The sequence below is a fragment of the Rhinatrema bivittatum genome, chromosome 13, assembly GCF_901001135.1.
Source record: "Rhinatrema bivittatum chromosome 13, aRhiBiv1.1, whole genome shotgun sequence".
Taxonomy (NCBI): Eukaryota; Metazoa; Chordata; class Amphibia; order Gymnophiona; family Rhinatrematidae; genus Rhinatrema; species Rhinatrema bivittatum.
The window spans coordinates 2634389-2654436 of NC_042627.1; the positions used below are offsets into that span (position 1 = coordinate 2634389).

Sequence of the window (20048 nt, forward strand, 5' to 3'; positions counted from 1 at the left end):
AACAGGATGCTGGGCTTGGTGGACCCTTGGTCTGACCCAGTATGGCAGGTTCTTATGTTCTTATGTAAATAGTATAGAGATGAAGCTGCATCTTTTGAGTCATGCTCCTTCGTTTGGAATACAACAGAAGGAAAAGTTTTATCACAGAATATATGTAGATAACAAAGAAACAGAATTAAAAATGGAAAAACATAATTAGAATTGTGGCATAAAGCTTCAAATCCACCAATTAGGAGGAACCCAAAGAGGAAATCTCACCAAGGGTGAGATTCTTTGTGTATTCTCATAAAGAATACATTTTAGGTCTAAAACTCTACGATGGCAGTAGATGAGGATAATGACCTCATTGGCATCTCACGGACACCCATTGGGTCACAGAGAAACCCGAGTACAACATAAAGATGTGGTGGTAAAGATACAAGGCAGTACAGTAGGATACTAATTCTGCAGGTAACACACAATGGATAGAAAATCCATATGTGACGGAGGAGTGCAGCGGAGGGGGTTTATTACTTTCCACCTGACCAGGAAGGTGAAATGCTAATGGTGATGAGAACTGCACATGGTACTCAATGGAATTTTTGCATAAACCTTATATTTTGGCAAAGCGCAAAAGTGATCACAAGATTAGGAAACTTGCGGTGCTCTCCACAGGATCCTTTCCTGGTGCAGCAGGAAAGGATCCTGTAGCAAGGACCTGCTCTCCAGGTGGTGCATTGTCCTTGCACACTGAGGATGTCTCTCCCAGGGCTACTGCCCATGAGGGAAGGGTTAGGTCGGCCGTCATAGTTGGTAATTTGATTATTAGGAATGTAGATAGCTGGGTGGCTGGTGGGCGTGAGGATTGCCTGGTAACTTGCCTACCTGGTGCGAAGGTGGCGGACCTCACGCATCACCTAGATAGGATTTTAGACAGTGCTGGGGAGGAGCCGGCTGTCGTGGTACATGTGGGCACCAACGACATAGGAAAATGTGGGAGGGAGGTTCTGGAAGCCAAATTTAGGCTCTTAGGTAGAAACCCAGTAACTCCAGGGTAACATTTTCAGAAATTCTCCCTGTTCCACGCGCAGGTCCCCAGAGCCAGGCAGAGCTCCGGAGTCTCAATGCGTGGATGAGACGATGGTGCAAGGAAGAGGGATTCAGTTTTGTAAAGAACTGGGGAACCTTTTGGGGAAGGGGGAGTCTTTTCCGAAGGGATGGGCTCCACCTTAACCAGGGTGGAACCAGACTGCTGGCACTAACCTTTGAAAAGGAGATAGAGCAGCTTTTAAACTAGAACAAAGGGGAAAGCCGACAGTCGCTCAGCAGCGCATGGTTCGGAGAGAGGTATCTTCAAAGGATACTAATGATGCATTAGAATTAGGGCATCCCGACAGTGAGGTTCCAATAATAAGAAAAGTAATCCAAGTGCCTGTAATTAAAAACTCACCTGAGATAAATTCCAATTTATCCCTATCAATCTAGAACATAAGAAAATGCCAAACTGGGTCAGACCAAGGGTCCATCAAGCCCACCATCCTGTTTCCAACAGTGGCCAATCCAGGCCATAAGAACCTGGCAAGTACCCAAAAACTAACTGCACTAACCACATCCTGTGGCAACAACTTGAATACTGTGTACAATTCTGGTCGCCGCATCTCAAAAAAGATATAATTGCGATGGAGAAGGTACAGAGAAAAGGGCAACCAAAATGATAAGGGGAATGGAACAACTCCCCTATGAGGAAAGACTAAAGAGGTTAGGACTTTTCAGCTTGGAGAAGAGACAGCTGAGGGGGGATATGATAGAGGTGTTTAAAATCATGAGAGGTCTAGAACGGGTAGATGTGAATCGGTTATTTACTCTTTCGGATAGTAGAAGGACTAGGGGGCACTCCATGAAGTTAGCATGGGGCACATTTAAAACTAATCGGAGAAAGTTCTTTTTTACTGAACGCACAATTAAACTCTGGAATTTGTTGCCAGAGGATGTGGTTAGTGCAGTTAGTATAGCTGTGTTTAAAAAAGGATTGGATAAGTTCTTGGAGGAGAAGTTCATTACCTGCTATTAAGTTCACTTAGAGAATAGCCACTGCCATTAGCAATGGTTACATGGAATAGACTTTGTTTTTGGGTACTTGCCAGGTTCTTATGGCCTGGATTGGCCACTGTTGGAAACAGGATGTTGGGCTTGATGGACCCTTGGTCTGACCCAGTATGGCAGGTTCTTAACAAATTCCAGAGTTTAATTGTGCATTGAGTAAAAAAGAACTTTCTCCGATTAGTTTTAAATGTGCCCCATGCTAACTTCATGGAGTGCCCCCTAGTCTTTTTACTATCCGAAAGAGTAAATAACCAATTCACATCTACCCGTTCTAGACCTCTCATGATTTTAAACACCTCTATCATATCCCCCCTCAGTCGTCTCTTCTCCAAGCTGAAAAGTCCTAACCTCTTTAGTCTTTCCTCATAGGGAGCTGTTCCATTCCCCTTATCATTTTGGTAGCCCTTCTCTGTACCTTCTCCATTGCAGTTATATCTTTTTTGAGATGTGGCGACCAGAATTGTACACAGTATTCAAGGTGCGGTCTCACCATGGAGCGATACAGAGGCATTATGACATTTTCCATTTTATTCACCATTCCCTTCCTAATAATTCCTAACATTCTGTTTGCTTTTTTGACTGCCGCAGCACACTGAGCCGACGATTTCAATGTGTTATCCACTATGACACCTAGATCTCTTTCTTGGGTTGTAGCACCTAATATGGAACCCAACATTGTGTAATTATAGCATGGGTTATTTTTCCCTCTATCCAACACCTTGCACTTATCCACATTAAATTTCATCTGCCATTTGGATGCCTAATTTTCCAGTCTCACAAGGTCTTCCTGATATTTATCACAATCTGCTTGTGATAGGCGTTAATTTCTGCTGGCACCGGGAAAGTGAACTGCTTTTCTGTACAGTTTCTGACTTATCATGATGATATTAAGTCTGAGGTCCCAAAACAGCTCAAAACGTTAAAACTGAGGTCCCAAAACAGCTCAAAACGTGGCTCTTCAAACAAGCCTACAAGGATGGGATAGGCTAAACTAACCATTGCTCAGCACACACTCCGTTACCTATCACCATAGCCCCCCCTCCCCACTGAACAAGCTCCCCAACCTCCCCCTTCTATTTATCCGACAATTCCAACTTCTGCCCTCCCTCCAACAATGCGACCCAAGCCGCCACCTTTACCTTGCTAGAATAACTGTTTCTCCCTCATTATATCAGTTTTTTCCCTTTGTTAATCTGGCGTTTGTTAGGATTGTTAACTCTTGTTACAGCTGTCCTCTGATTCTTTTTTTTTTTCAATATAATGTTTATTCAAAAATGCACTGATTATGAAGCGTTGTACAATAAGATGCATAAATTTACAAAATTACGCAATCAAGAACCAAGTAAAACACAGAATCAAAAGATAAAAGACATACAAAGGTCTATCGTACAACCGTTTCAAAAAGAAAAATATGTATAAGAATGCACAAATATGATAAACAAATGTGAAGAATAAAAGTTTTCCCGTGGCCACTAAGGAAACATCTGCTCGTCTCATGGGATTGGATACTGCTTGTCCTCTGATTCTAATGTTCACTGTTACTACAACCCTCTCATGATTTTAATGTATAATGTTGTTCAAATGTAAACCGGAGTGAAGGCCAACACTAATACTTCAGTATATAAAAACAAACAAATAAATAAAAAGTAAAAAATAATTAAAAAAAAAAATTAAAATCAGCTCGCGGGTTGAAAACCGGACCCTCAAATTTTGCAGGCGACCGGTTTCCGAACCCGTGGCTGTCAACGGGCTCGAGAACCGAAGCCTGCAAAATTGAGTGTTGGCTGTCAAACCCGCTGACAGCCGCCGCTCCTTTTACTGCGGGGCCCTAATTAGCATATTTTTATTTACTGGATCGCGTGCGCTCGCCCGCGTTTCTTTCTGTATTGGCCTGTTTCTTAGCCCAGATTACAGCATCGGCCTGTGATGGCCTTTAACTTCCTTCCCCCTTTATCTAGTGCATTTTGGCTGGAGCCTGGCTTTTATTCCCAGTGCTAGTGGGTTGCCCCTCCCTGTTTTACGATGGAGGCGGGTCTGGCTTGCCCTGGAGGCTCTGTGCCATTGGTTAATGCTCCTCAGGCCCAGAAGGTACAGGGAGATGCCTGCACAGGCTTTGGTGAATAATAGAAACCCTGCTTGCGCCCGCTGAAGATTGTGTGCAGATTCTGCTGCGTGAACGTTGTCAATAAAGTTGGTGTTAGTGATCCGGGGGCGGAAGCAGGGACAGCTGCACGTGCGCACTACGCGGCCAGTGAGCGCGCTGGACTGCCCAGGCGTCGGAGCGGGTGCGTAAGCGCGTGGCGCGAGGCAGCCGGACGTGGCTGTGGGGGGCGCGGGGCGGAACCTAACCTGCAAGGGAACTTCCGGAACTCGGCTGTTAAGGGGGAGAGTCCAATACTGAGTCCCGGGGACCGTGGAGATGTGCCGGCCTGGCTCGCTGCTCGGGCCCGGCGCCTGACCCAGGCCTAGTTTGGGGCTGTTTTGTCCATTCGTGCCAGATTTTAAATGGGGGTTTGCAGTCCGGAGAAGGGGAAACCCCGAGCCCAAAAGTAGCCCAATCTTCAAAAGAAGGAGTCATGGCCAATACAGATTTTATTTTCGATGTAGTAAAATACACAAACTGGTGGTGTATTTACAGTGTAGCAAACTATCCAAACGCGTGAGTACAGGATATAAAAAACTACATCAATAAAGAATCAAAAGCCTTACTTTGTAATAAAATCCTGAGGCAGGGGGGTAATTTTCTAAGCCATTTCCAAGGGTAAAACAGGTATTTGACCTACACAAATAAGATTTTACAAAATTAACTGCCCGATATGCAAGTACAAGTCCGCAGGTAGGGCCTGTCTGTATGTACCTTCACTCGCCTTGAGTACAGGGCTTCCTGTGGTGATGGGGAAATTAGGAAATGCAATCGTGTGTAGGTACTCTTGGGATAACTTTCAAAAGGAAAATGTGTAAATTCATTGATAATTGACTTTTAATCTGTGCAGTTGGAAAAACTTTGTATGTATAGGGCTTGAGAGACTATTGAGGAAATTAAAAAGTCAAAAAGGAAGAGGAACTGTGGAGGGGGTGAGATGGGCAGGGCTAGGGCCAAGTTTGGCCTGTGCAAAGGGGTAGGACCACGGCCAGGGGTGAACTCCTTTGCTCATATATATATATATCGGCCTGTCAGTAAGGGGTAATATATATATATATATATATATATCTGAATCAAAGCCATGTAGCTGCCCTGCTCTGCTTCCTCCAAGGGCCGGAGGGGGCCATAACTGATCCACGCATCTACAGGGTTTGTTCTGTATTCTCAGAACTGATATGCAGTACTGACTCTGCTCTGCTTTTTTGGGCTGCAGGTGGCAGAAAGTCATTCTGGGTTATTCTGGCAGAAATGAAGCCCTCAGTAATGGACATAAAAAGGGACTGAATTTGCATAAGTGTGAATGTTGTGAGGAGTAGTGCCATTCATCAAGGTTCAAGCCTTAACAATTGTCACTACTGCTCACAACTCTCAAACTTGTGCTAATTCAAACCTTTTTTGTATCTGTTCTTTGCAGTATTTGCTTCAGTATCACCCCTTTTCCTTCTGTTTCCTGCAATACAGCAGGAGAAGTAGGGAGAAGGGGGACTGAGAGGAGGGGCTGGAGTAGAGAGCAGAGTGGATATTCTCTTCTCCTGTGCTTCAGGATCAACCCCTTTCTCTTCCATTCAGGCTGCCTGTAGGGGAAGGGTTGGAGCAGAATACACGTGCTGCTCTGCCTCTTAAGCCTGAAAAGAAGTGCCGGAAGTGCATTCCCCATTCCTTGGATAGGAGGCAGTGTTGTGGATTGAGAACTAGTTAAAAGAGAGAGTAGGATTAAATGGTCAGTTTTGTCAATGGCAAAAAGTGAATAGTGGAGTGCCCTAGGAATCTACTGGGATCACTACATTTCAACATATTTAGAAATGACTTTGAGAACAAGTGAGGTGATAAATTTGCTGATGATACAAAGTTATTCAAAGTTAAATCATAAGAGGATTGTGAGAAATTGCCTGCTGGATACAGATATTCTCTCAACAGGAGTGGTAAAGGGCTCCAGAGCAAGGCTGGGTTTGCTGCCTGGGTTGGATCTGCAGGTTCTGATAGCCGGCAGGACTTTTCTGGAAGTCTGTATCCAGGCAGAGGTTGGGGTAGGTGGAGAACAACAGCAAAGCAAGGGCTGAAGTCCGTCTGGATCAGCAATAGAAGATCAGTCTGAGGGAGTCTGACCGGGAAGCAAGCTAAAGCAGGACAGGGAAATAAGACTGGGCAGAGCAGGAGCACAGAGGGAAACAGTAACATACAGGCCGATACGGTACAGTGCGCTCTGGTGTAGTGCACTGTTAACCTGCATTTGGACGCGTGTTTTCGACGCGCTAGCTTTACCCCTTATTTAGTAAGGAGTAAGAGCACATCGAAAACGCGCATCCAACCCCCCGAAACTAATAGCGCCTGCAACAGGCAAATGCATGTTGATGGCCCTATTAGTTATTCCCGCGCGATACAGAAAGTAAAATGTGCAGCCAAGCCGCACGTTTTACTTTCAGAAATTAACGCCTGTCCAAAGGCAGGCGTTAATTTGTGCTGGCTCCGGGGAAGTGCACAGAAAAGCAGTGCTTTTCTGCGCACCCTCCGACTTAAGTCGCGATATTAAGTCTGAGGCCCCAAAAGTAAAACAACTTGTGACAGCACAGTAGACAGAAATCTACAGACTAGATGGATCAAGTGGCCCTTTCTGCTGATGTATGTTTCTATGGTTACTCTCTAGCTCTTTGTGCTGTATTTGGACTTTGGTTATATCGGGGTGCTGTTGACTCTTTTTGAGGTATCTCTGAGGTGTCCAATGTATAGAAATAGAACTGGTATTTTTCACACTCATTATAACAGTTTTGATGGTCCATTGCATTCTGGTGGTAAATTGAAGCCTGACCCCTTAATTGTCTAGGTTTTTGTGCCTCATTTGAACTTTCAAATGTTTTCAGCTAAATGTTAGAGAAAGCTTCGCTCATATCTGCTAAGCCCTGGACATGCTGACTGTGGAAGGCAGGATCCTGGTGGTGGTTGTAGCCATGGGTGGTCAGAGGTAGAAATCAGGCTGCTATTGTGTTAATTGTCGGGAAGCCTTGGTCCTCCGTGCACCACAGCCAAACCTCCTGCTTTCTCCTTTACAGGCTACAGCTCGTATCTGATTTGGAACATCTGCTAACCCAAAATGAATGAGCCGGTGGATCTAGGGGAGGCTCCTGAAAGGAAGAAAAGATTTATCATTCCGTCACAGGACACTGATTCCACACCGGTAAAGATCCCCCAAACAGCTTTTCGGTTCTTTAATATCCATGGACACTCTCTTCTCCTCCCTGGGATTTCTGCAGTTAGTATTTAATAAGTAGATACTAGTTTGATCTTTTTTGTGTAGAATCTGGATTTATGGATTAGGACCACTTTACCTAAAATGTACCCTCACTCTTTGGCCACTACAAGATCTTGGAATCCTTGCAGGGTTAAATCTTGGATGAGAGAGATCCAAGGAGCATTGAGTGCTGCTGGGATGTTACCCTGAGTTCTGGCGAGCCTGAGGGGAAAGGAATGATTGCAAGGCCTCCCTAAGCTATATGGCATGGAGGAGAAGCCGAGCGGGTAGAGCAGGGGGCTGTGAACCAGGGAAACCAGGTTTGGAATAATCCCACTGCCACTCCTTCTGACCGTGGGCAGGGCAGGTCACCTCACCTTCCATTGCCTCAGGCTCATTTATGAAGCCGTGAGATGTTACTGCAGGAGGTACTAAGTATTGGGGTGGGGCATCCCCACAATATTTGTTTCCCCGCCCTGACTATATCACTGTGTAATTTTTTATTTTTTTTGTGATGGTGGCCTACCTTGGCCAGGGCTGCTAGCTCGAGGCCCAAATTGCAGCCCCATCCATGCATAAATGATTGCAGGGATCTTGGTAGACCCCCATCTCCAGCCCAGGGCCACCTGCCGAGGTGGCCCCACAAAAAAATAAAACGCACCCCCGGCCCAACCAAAGCCCCCTCCCAAGATGCCACCACAATTCCCCCTGCTCCCTTGACTCCCATTTCCTGGAGGTTTAGGGTAGGCCCAAACCCCTCTTCCCTGTACCTACCCGGATCAGTCCAGACTCCTGGGCTTTGCCTCCCCCCCAGCAGATGGAGACAGAGAAGTTTTTGACTGACACTCCCCTTAAGTTGAGGTGCCACCTGCAGTCCCTCAGTATTTCTCTGTCTCCAGCAGATGGTGGAGGTGCAAATTCCTGCAGTCTGAAGTAAAAAAAAATAAATAAAAAGAAGATAGACGAATCTACTGCCTCCCAGGGGGTTTGGTAGGTCCCGGTGGGACCATCCCCCCTGGTTTTGGAGGTGTTCGAGCAGAGGGTGGAGGCCATGGAACCCAGAACTTGTAGGTAATCCCAGCTTCTGGGCACGTGCATGGCCAGTAACAAGAGAACTTGAACTTGCAATTCTGTACCTCATGCTCCTGTTTTCTATGGCTTTTGGTTTTTTTCCAGACAGCCTGGATTGGTTACTATGGGGTGCCATTGGTGTCCTCCAGCCTTCGAGTTTGATTTTGCTTTCCTCTTATTTTGGTTGGTCATGTCTAGCAGGTTCCATCGATGCCCTTGGTGTCTGTCACTGACCCCTTGGCAGATGTATTCTGTGCCTGAGGGCAAATGTGCAACCGTGACTGCAAAAGCATGGAACTGATGAAAAAACATTTCAGGCACTGGAAGGACCGATGCATCAACATGAGTTCCATGCAGGCCCAGAGACCTTCTGCAGTGATGGTCACACAGTGTCGGAGGCATCAAAATAAAAGGACCTCCGAGCTGCATCGGTGCAGGGTCTGTCATCGGCATAGGAGGGACCGTCGGTTCCTTCAGTGCTAGTGGCTGATAGGGAAGCTCTCTGTAGTTTTTTGTCTCTTACCTTAGGATCACTCCCTGTCTCATAGAACATGCATAAGTTCGTACATAACCAGGTGGTGGGTGTATTGCAGGTCTCCTCCCCCCTCCCCATTACTTCAGGGGGGCTCCTGCCATGTTGCAGGTCTCCTCCCCCCTTCCCATCACATCTGTATGCCAGAGTCAGTGTTTTCCTGTCTCAGACTGACAACCCCTTCTTCCAAGGGTTGGGGGTCTTTCTGACCTCTGGACTCCCTTGGCCGGTCCATGACTCCTGCTTATGAGCTGAAGTTGTTGCATTGGCTTTCTGTTCGCTTCTTTACCCAGGCGCTTACAGATCTAGATGAAGTATCCTTCAGTGTAAAGTTTTAAAGTTTCTTTCCTTGAGCTGTGACTGTGCCGTTGGGGCCTGTCAGTATCTGACCGCATACTTCTTTGGCTATCATGATTCATATTTGGTGCTTTCAGTGGTAAAACATGGGCTGTCTCCCTATAGGAGCCCCCCAGGGATGGCACCGACATTTCAGTGCTTCAGCTCAGGCATCGTGCAGATGCCATAAATGTTCGTTAGACCACGAGATGAGCCTTTTGCTGATGACCTGTTCTGAGTGAAAGTTTCTTACTGAAACAAAGGGCCTGCGTGATCCTCTAGTTTGCTCGTTTCTCCATTTTGTTCCAGTACCACAGACCCCATTTGATCCCCAGTTTAACCCTCGCTTCCCACCTTGCATTTTCCAGCAAATAATTAAAGATGGATTTAAGTAATATAGAAGATATATATATATTAATTTAGCAGTGGGACCTTTTTTATTTTTTTTTTACTACTGGCGCATAAAATGATTTTGTGCAAGAAGTGTTTTATTTTTGGGATGATTTTGGATGTCTTGTTACTTGGGTTTTGTCTTTCAGCTGAAACCCCTCTTTAAGTCTTCGGTGGGCTGTGAAGGGTCAGCGAGAGGCGCTGTGGCGCCAAAGCTGGTTGGGACCTATGCTGACTACATCTTCAAGCAGGACGCTGGCCCCTCCGCCCTTCAGCCAGGCAGCCAAACTGAGGGCGGGTCCAGAAAAGGAGCTGCATGTGCTGACCGCCCTGTCCAGCTTGGTACTGTGCAAAGCGCGGAGGCCGGAGGAGCTGGCACCGTGACAGGGAAACCCGCCGGGAAAAGCAACTGCATCCTAGTCAGCCCTCGACAGGTCAGGGTTGCTTGTCCCATTCTGTCTATTTTCTGCCTTCCCTCTCCTTACAGGGTCTTCTTTCTGCTTTTTTACTGCTTCCTTATTCCTCCTTGTTCTTCTCACCTTTTTTCTGTGTCTTTGTCCTCTCTCTTTTTTCCCACTCATCAGCCTTTATCGCTCTCTATTTCTCTCAGGCCTTGCCGTATCGGTGATGGTGCTTTCTCTTTTTTTCCCACTCATCAGCCTTTATCGCTCTCTATTTCTCTCAGGCCTTGCCGTATCGGTGACGGTGCATTCTCTCTCTTTTGTCTTCCTCAGAGAGGGAACCCCATTCTGAAGTTTGTCCGCAATGTGCCATGGGAGTTTGATGAAATCACCCCGGATTACGTCATGGGACAGACCACCTGTGCTCTGTTTCTCAGGTAGCAGGGGGCGGTGGGATCTGCTTTGGTTTTCAGGGAGAGAGCCGTGGAGACAGTAATAGACTGACCCCATTCTGAGAAGGCAGCAGGGCACTGCAACTCAAGTGGGCTTAGTCTTGGCATGTAAACATGAACAGTTGTTTCTATAGGTTTTGGCTGTGGTTTAAGGAGAATCACCAGCATTTAGTTAAGCTGAAGAGAGAAAATGGTGACTACCAGGCTAGGATTCACTGGAAATATTGACAGACAGAACTTTCAGCCAGTCAGAAGATAGTATAATTAATAAATTTAGGGCACATGTTTTGAAAATGTGTATGAGGAATTTCAGACCTAATGCTATCAACAGGCTGTCGTGAAATTTTGTGCCAGATTTTCTCACTCCCGAACCAGAAGGACCAGGGTCAGAAAGTATTTAAGTGGCAGTGAGTGAAAGATGCTTTACATCCTTAGCATCCTGTGTAATGGTCACTAGAAGGTGCTCTTATTCTTTGCAATGAACACACACACACACTACAGTATATAAAGAGCCATTCAGAAGGTATTACTGCAGCTAATCATACAGATACCGATAGTAAGGATAATCCCAAGGTTAATAGGTACTAAGTAAATAAGATACAAGAGACCATATATATATATATATGTGTATAGTATTTACAGTTCAGCTCTGAATGTGCACTTCCTTGTGTCAGTCGTATTGGGAACTGCAGGGCTGGAGTAAGGTAGCCACTGAGCATCTATCTTGCATCTGTACCAAACTGCAACATTCACAGGCTACCTTTATATGGTTTTTTCCTCCCTTGTTCCTACTAAGAGGGCCCCACAAATGAATCATACTATTCATACCAGCCATGTTTCCTTTCCCTCGCCTTCCAGTCTCTTGCAGGACGCACACGCTTATGCCAGATGTCTAACTCAGCATATCCTTGACCCCAAGCATTTGTATACCATCTGTACACTTAACTCAATAAGAGCCTGCCAGTCCCTAATACTGTACATCGAGATTTCTTCACGTTGTCTCTCCTTATGTTTCTAATATTGCCTGCTAGATTTACATAAGGGCTTTCCCTGCTCCACAGCTGATGGAGGCAGAGGACACACTTCGTTTATGACATTACTCTGGATTTATAAAGGGGGATGTGGTCATAGTCCAATCCCAGTAGTCTCTGTCTGGCAGTTGTGACGCATGAGGACCGTCTTGGTCTGTCCTCGGCCTGCTTGAGTCCACTAGCTCCCACGGCAACGGTCCTTCAGGGCTGCTCTTCTCCCCCACTGGGAAAAGCCTGATCCTGGAAGGAGACATTAAAATAAAAAGCACCTCTTGGTTGGGTTCTCTTATAGCACCATTAGCGGTCTAGTGAGTACCTCTTCTCCAGTCCAGAGGATTGGAAACCTCGGATGAGTAGTGGAGCTTGAAACTGCTCTTACCCTTCCCATCTTCCCCCTACCCATTCTGCCTACTGTGAACTCTTTCTCTGTTTTTCTTCCGTGGTGTTTCTGGCTGCTACAGGACTACTTAAAGTTCCTTTTTATTTTTAAGTTATTATTTATCAAACAAAGCATCCACTTTGTGCGTAAATATGGTATTCAAAACAGAAATATACACACAGAGAAAATCAAATGAAGAAAATACTCATTGCAATTCCCATTAGACCACAATATGTGGGAGAGGAATTCAGCAAAAGAGGAGAAAATGAAAGAAATTAAGAAAAGAAATGGAACTGCCATAGCTCAATACGGCATGCATACATCCCAAAAGGATGAATTCACCTAGATATTCCTTACTTGAAGCTTGATCTTCGTAGAATCTATGCAACTTGTAAGCTGTTCTGGTAAAAAAGAAAAAGACATAACTATCTCTATTATACTTACACGGGACCTTAGAAAGAAGGTTGCCCCAATGGCTAAGGTCTCTTGGCGCAATGCCAAGAGACCCTTCCTTCTCTCCTGAGTGGACTTCTGACTTTTTGACCCATGAAAAGTGCATTCACTTTCCTGAAATAGCTTTCCATGATCGTACTCCAATCCTTGTCAGTAAATAATGATATTAACAATGCGGCTCTTTCAGACACTTCATAATTAGATGACTCTAAAAGCAATCAGTGAAGTTAACCAAATCTACTTGAGGAGTCTGATGGCAAAAAATGCCCTTTATCCAGGGTGGGAACGGATTCTGTGGTAAACTCCAAAATATCAAGGAAATACCCTGGGAAAATGTAATACTCGCAGATTTAAATGCCTTAAAGGGTTTTCTATAAATTCCACTTTTCTATTAAGAATAATAGTAGACGGAACTCCTTTCCCTGTACGTACCCGGATCAGTCCAGACACCTGGGTTGTGACTCCGCACAAGCAGATGGAGACAGAGCAAAACTTGATGAATTTCTTCTTCCACATTTTTCAATGTATCCAGAATCTCCTGTCTTTGTGAGTCTGTATCCACTTGCTGAGAGAGAGAACAGTCTGCCTCATCTCCTCCAGCCTCCCTTATCTCGTCAGTCCTTCTTTCCTTGCTCCTCGGACTCACTACCTGGACCTTGGTAACGTTCTGCTTGCCGCCTACCACTGACCCTTATCTGGACCTCAACTACTCTTGCTTGCCGCCTGGCCCTGAATTCTCTTTCTCCTGATGCCCTGTGGGACTTTCTCTTAAGCCCTGCCAGCCCCCGGAGCCCAAGCGCTCAACCTGTGGGGAAAGGGGCTGGTAAAGTGGAAGCTCCTGACATCTGCCAGCTGCCTATGTGGGCATAGGGCATTTACTCCTTAGGCTGTACCAACCACAGCACAGCACCAAGTATTCATTTCCATTACAGCTGGTCCTGATAGAGGACCCGGCTCCCTTCTCTCTCATGGCTTGGCCCTTGAAAGTAGCACTTGTGGAACAGAGGTTATTCCCTGTTGCGTCTGTCGGTCTCAGACGGCTTCGACCCTTGTGCCCCACCTTTTTCTCAGCTCTCCCCGCTAGCCTTGGGAAGATGGCGACCGCCGCGCCTGCAAGCCGCTCTCTCCGGCGTCCCTGAACGGCGATGGCGTTGCCTCCCGCTATGTTTCTCCCAAGGACCTCCTGGGGTGCGCGCGCTACCCACGTCTTTATTCCAGCTATGGCGCGAACCTCGGGGGCGTCACGCCATCCGGGTATTTGGCCTGTGCTTGTTTGCGAGCTCATTGAGTTAGCAAGGACTGGACTCCTCCGGTCTAAGCTACACTGCCGCTGGGAGCTCTCGCTGCCCTTCGGGGTAATCTCTAAGCTGGGTACCCGCTCCTCGGGGGCCCTCTGCTTTATTTGGGCTCAGGTACTCGCTCCTCGAGGGCCTGCTCTCCCTGCCTCGGTGCCTGTTACCTTCTGCTTCAGCCTGGTGGAATCGCATACCGACAGCTGCCATCTAGTGAGAAGGCTAACTCTGTCTGTCTCCTCTCTAAAATACATGTATTAAGAAAAGAGCCCCCAAAACTGGAGCTTTCCCTGCAGTGAGGCTGGCGGCACTGACCTGTGTAAAAACATTTCAGGCATTCCCTAGAAGGGTTCACATTTTGTAAACACCATGGCCCCCTGACCCTGAAACTTTATAACCATAGCAACTTTGTCAAATCATCTTTGATTGAAATCCTGGTTTTTATATTCAAGAATAGCCCCAAATTTCTTTTTTGAAATGTCCCAATCCACATGTTTAGCGTTTGGTTTCCTGCTGGAGAGCCAGAGCCCACTAGGGACAGGTTCAGGGCCCATTTTTATTGGGTACATTTGCTGCTGAATGCCATGGAGACACTGGATGTGAACTGCTTGTCTTGTCTTGCTTGGACAGTCTCCGATATCACAACCTCAATCCCAACTACATCCATGAGCGGCTGAAGAAGCTGGGCCAGACGTACGCACTGCGGGTCCTGCTGGTGCAGGTGGATGTGGTGAGTGCCCTGTCTGTAGTCACGCAGGGTTTATATTCATGGAAAGATGTACTGAAAAGCAGTTGGTAAACAAAGTGGCCAAGAAGTTTGTGGTGGAAGAACAGCGTGGCAGAAGTGTGTATTCCTGAGCTGAGGGCAGGATTCCCCTCTCCCACAGAATTTTACAGCTCTCCTGGGCCAGTGGGAGTGAAAGCTGCCGGGTCCTTTCTCCCTTCCCCACCAGCCTGTCAGTCCCATGCCCTGCCGTCCCCAGAACAGGCTTTGTTCTCGGTGAGTTTCAGCCATACAATGTCTGTACGCCCGTGCTCGGTCTTACAAGAGCACAGAGGTCCGGGGGTGGTGCTGGAGAGACACTAAGTGAGAGAGTATGCTGGAGAAAGACTTATCTTGATGCGTAATAAGTCCGAAGTGCAGGCGCAACCCTGTGGAGCGCTCTGCCACCAAATAGCAGACAAGCTCCAGATTTTATCAGCTTTCAAAAAGTTACTAAAAACATATAAGTGGATATTCAAATGGTAGATAGCTGGATAAGTAGTACTTACCTGCCTGCCTAGCAGCCGCTGAATATACGGTTATACTCAGCGGCCGCTAGTTACCCGTATAAGATGTGGATAACTTATCCAGCTAAGTGGCAATATTCAGCCTTAGCTGAATAACTTATCCGGCTAAGATAGACCTGTTTAATATCCGTTTAGCTTATATAAATGGCTAGGCTTAGAATATTGACCCCATAGTTTTTCAGCTGTAATCCTGAGATTAAACCTAAATTCCCTGCTAATAACTACTGCTCTTTATTATTTGCCCATCTGAAACTCCAGCTCCTAGTGCTGCTGTGCTTGAAACTGTGTTTTAATCTGCTAGAACAGTTCATTCATCTCCTACCATGAGATCCTAAGCACCATCGCTATTAGAATCAAACTATCGTCCCGTCCTGTGGTGCAGTTACAAATGTGCTGACGTTCTCTCTGCTGCTCTTTAGCTAAACTATAAGACTGCTCTCAATAGCCCATTACCCAGTGAGTCTATGTTTATAAAATGTATATTGATGACCCCTCTACCTCTCCTTAGCTAAGTAGCAAAGATTGTTACTGATAACTGGGACCCAGATATTCTGTATTAAATATGTGAATGTAAACATTAGTCATCAATTTGAGCATTTATACTTATGAAACCCTGAATGTAAACATTAGCCACTTCCCAGCTATTGTGTCTTTAGGATGTGGATGAGTACTTTAGCCTGTGGTAACATGCTTTGAACTCCTTAGCTGGAAAAGCAGGAAAGAAATAAAGGAGGAGGATGATGATGATGCTTTTGATCTTGTTTTGAGATAGAAAGACCCTCACTTTGCACTGAAGGAGCTAGCGAAGATCTGCATTCTGGCAGACTGCACGCTCATCCTCGCATGGAGGTGAGTCTCTGGGACAGGGGTCAGTGAGGCTCCAACATTACACACTGACCATAGAATATTACCGTTTCCTGTTCATACCCAGATCAGTCCAGACAAGCGGGTTTTATATCCCTACCAGCAGATGGAGGCAGAGAACAAAAACTTTGAGGCACTGCTACATATCCGAGAGTGCCACCTGCAGTCCCTCAGTATTTCTCTGTCTCCAGCGGATGGTAGAGGTGCAGGCCTGCAGTCCCTCAGTATTTCTCTGTCTCCAGCAGACGGTAGAGGTTCCACCTGCAGTCCCTCAGTATTTCTCTGTCTCCAGCAGACGGTAGAGGTTCCACCTGCAGTCCCTCAGTATTTCTCTGTCTCCAGCGGATGGTAGAGATTCCACCTGCAGTCCCTCAGTATTTCTCTGTCTCCAGCGGATGGTAGAGGTGCCACCTGCAGTCCCTCAGTATTTCTCTGTCTCCAGCGGATGGTAGAGGTGCCACCTGCAGTCCCTCAGTATTTCTCTGTCTCCAGCGGATGGTAGAGGTGCCACCTGCAGTCCCTCAGTATTTCTCTGTCTCCAGCAGACGGTAGAGGTGCCACCTGCAGTCCCTCAGTATTTCTCTGTCTCCAGCAGACGGTAGAGGTGCCACCTGCAGTCCCTCAGTATTTCTCTGCCTCCAGCAGACGGTAGAGGTGCCACCTGCAGTCCCTCAGTATTTCTCTGTCTCCAGCAGATGGTAGAGGTGCAGGCCTGCAGTTCTGACTGAAAGTTTGGAGATAGTGAAGAGAAGTTAATGTAGTTCCCCAAGGTGTGTGTTAGGTTCCTTTGTGGGCCATCCCTCAGGTTGAGCCAGGCATCTGGGGGGTTGAAAACTCCTGTCTGGTGTAGCCTGTTGCTTCCGGAGGGTTTGATAACCAGGGGATTGGCTCCCTCTTACCTTCGATGATGACTCTTGCCAGCTGCTGCTCAGGGAAGTACCTTTTTTTTTTTATTCTTTGTTCATTAAGTTTAAAAAAATAAAAGGAAGACATTTGAAGGAAGGGGAAACTAGAAGAAGCAGTGTGTTTTCCAGTTCACCCTAGTAAGGGGAAGGTTATCTAATTTTTGGTTTGGTTATGGGTCAATGCTGAGGGACTGCAGATGGTTCTCTCGGTTATGATGATCAGGGAGTAAGAATTGGTCCAAGGTTTTACAATTTCTATTTTGATCATTAGTCCCGAGGAAGCTGGGCGATACCTGGAGACATATAAATCCTATGAGCAGAAACCAGCTGATGTCTTAAAGGAGAAAGTGGAGCAGGATTTCCTGTCTAAGGTGAGTCTGCACCTGTCCTGGATAGCTGGGTCAGCATCCTCACTGCATGGTCCCTGTTGCTTCTTGTGGGAACTCTAGAATTTAAAGCACCAGTATATTAAAAAATAAAACCAGGCCAGCTGAGAACCAAGATGGCCGCCGCATCGTGAGCACGGGAACCTCTCTCCTCCGTGGTTTTCTTTTCAATTTTCCTAAGAACCTTTGCCTATTGAATTTCAAATTACATGCCTCACTCGAAAAGAAAGGCAAGGATTCGTGAGATCCTTACCTCTACCCCTGAAGTTTCAATGCGGCAAACTCGGCTGGAGGAGGTTTTTCGAGCGGTACAGCAAACACCGGAGAGCTTGGCTGCTGGCGTCTCAGACGGAGAGCGGCCGTCGGACGCCTTAGCTGAAGAAATATCTTTAAGCCCCGGAGCCCCAGCGGTGCCCTCCTTGTCATATAGACCCCAGTTCGCTGGGGGGACGGAACAGCAGACAACACTACCGTGTACCTCCAATGTTACTCAGAGAGGAGATGGGGAATCGCCATCGACCTCGGTGAGCCTGGAAGAACATGGCTCCAGAGAGAACATGGAGGAGTCGCGGCAGGAGAGTTCAGACAGGAGGGACCCCATGGAGATAAGAGGTGAGGAGACCGGGATTCATGTAGAGTTGAACACAGACTTGGTAATGCCAGAAAAAATAACTCTCACTGAAATCTGGAAAGTACTTACAAAAATGAATACCGCTATGAATGATTTGACTAAAGCTGTTAAAAGTAATATGGATAAAACTCAAAACCTGGAAAAAAGAGTACAGACAGTTGAAAAAGTTTTAAAAAACTCTGAAACAGAGACTAAGGAGATTAAAGAGGTTCAAATTAACCTAATTAAATCAGAAAATATGCTTAATAACAGGATGGACTTTCTAGAAAATGAAGTAAGGAGAAATAATTTAAGATTTCTTTTTCCCCAAAACAAAATGGGCAAACCCAAAAGATCTCCTTAAAAGTTATTTTACTAATATATTGGGACTGCCTGAAAATACCATACCAGAAATCTCAAAAATTTACTATCTTCCTGGGAAAGAAGTTACAGAACAACAAGAAGACCTGGATAACACTGTATTTGATAATCTTACAGATTTCTTGGAGAAATCCTATGAGGCTAAAATTGAAGCCAGAGCAACTTTGTTTGTAACCTTTACCCAGGCCTCTGATAAAGAAAATATATTGAGATTATCTTTTAGAAAACAACAATATCTGTTTTATGGCTCTCAGGTGAGAGTGTTTCCTGACATTACTAAAAAGACACAAGAAAAAAGGAAGTTATTTCTTCAGATGAAAAATGAGGTGCTCTCTCGAGGAGCCAAATTTTTCTTGCGATTTCCCTGTAGATGTGTCCTGATACATCAGAATGATAGATATATCTTTTCGGACCCTCAACAACTGCGTCTATACCTGGACTCACACTCTTAATATCTTCATGAGGACCTAGGGCATGGAAGAAAAAGTAAAATTGTTGTACTAGATGAAACTGCCAATTCCTAAAACTTTTCTTATGAACCGCTTTTATATGGTTCTCCACTCATTCTTATAATTTAAAACATGTCTATTTTCTGACATTTAGAGTCGGAGGTAATATTACTCCTGTTACCTTTGACTTAATTTAATTTAATTTCTTGTATTATAGATTGGAGATATATATTAATCCGTCTGTATTCCTTGATATATTCTGTTTATTTTTCCTCAAAATACTGTTGTCATTGTATGATAATGAAAATTCAATAAAAATAAAATTAAAAAATAAATAAATAAATGAAACCAGGGACTGCACAAAATCCCTAGCTGTTCTGCGCCCAGGGTCAGTGAGAGCCAAAGATGCTTCGGCCACACCATTTACAGGCTCCCTCACCTTCCCCGTCCAGTGGAAGAATGGGGGGAGGAGGAGGGGCATTAGTCATTGGAGCTTCATGTGGGTGACACACTGATACATGTAAAGCTGGAATACAGCACGGACAACTGACGCGAGGAGCTCCATGCATGTGTTGCACTGCTAAATGTAAAGGCTGAATATTGGGGATATTAGTGAGTTGTTAAAAGACTATTGTAAAAGATGTATGCTTTTCATTTTGAATAAGTAAAGGTATAATAAATAATATTTATTGGAACAAAACTGAATGGAGACTTAGGCATTAGATTAGGAGAGATTGTTATAAATCCAAGAAACCAGTAAATGTTTTGTAGTTTCAGTAGAACAGTGATTTTTATATTATCTGTTTCTGACTGCAGATGACTGACTGTCTGACAACCATTAAATCAGTGAACAAGACTGATTCCCTGACTCTCATTTCTACCTTTGAGGTAAGACCTGCCTTCTACCTCTCTCCATTTCCCTTTGAACAGATATATATTTTGTGTGTGTGTTGTTTTTCCTTTCCTACTACATCAGTCCAGCTTTGACACATGGGTTACTTCCCCCTACCAGCAGATGGAGACAGACAACACTGATTTCTTCTGTGACATCACAGCCACTACTTAGGAGGTGGCGCTATCAGTGAGAATCCAGTATTTTCTGCCTTTAGCAGCTGGAACACAGGGAAGAATTTCTGATGAAGCTGAGGGAGACAAAGAAGGAAATCAAGAAAGCTAAAAGTCAGGTGGAAGAAAGGATTGGTAAAGAGAGGGGATAAAACATTTTTCAGATATATCATAGAAAGGAAAAAAGGTTTAAAGTGGTATAGTGATCAGTGTGTGGAGAGAGATGAAGAAAAGGCAGAAATATTAAACAAATACTTCAGTTCAGTGTTCACTAAAGAGGACCCTGGGGAAGGACCTTTGCTGGTTGACA

The 20048-nt window shown here is 45.5% G+C and overlaps 1 protein-coding gene across 8 annotated transcripts in view; it reads left to right on the forward strand.

Moving 5' to 3' along the window:
- Positions 1-20048, forward strand: part of ERCC1 (ERCC excision repair 1, endonuclease non-catalytic subunit) — a 33126-nt gene that overhangs the window by 3774 nt on the left and 9304 nt on the right. The window contains exons 1-8 of one of the 8 annotated variants that reach the window (XM_029574910.1): positions 4192-4367; positions 7273-7472; positions 9930-10214; positions 10515-10618; positions 14419-14518; positions 15851-15927; positions 17119-17218; positions 19490-19561. In XM_029574910.1, the coding sequence (XP_029430770.1) occupies positions 7314-7472; positions 9930-10214; positions 10515-10618; positions 14419-14518; positions 15851-15927; positions 17119-17218; positions 19490-19561 (897 nt within the window). In that variant the 5' untranslated portion in view covers positions 4192-4367; positions 7273-7313. Of the gene's footprint in view, positions 1-4191; positions 4368-4395; positions 4853-4898; positions 5003-7272; positions 7473-9929; positions 10215-10514; positions 10619-14418; positions 14519-15850; positions 15928-17118; positions 17219-19489; positions 19562-20048 lie in introns of those variants that run through there. The other 7 variants (XM_029574914.1, XM_029574911.1, XM_029574908.1 and 4 more) reach the window with 7 other exon arrangements.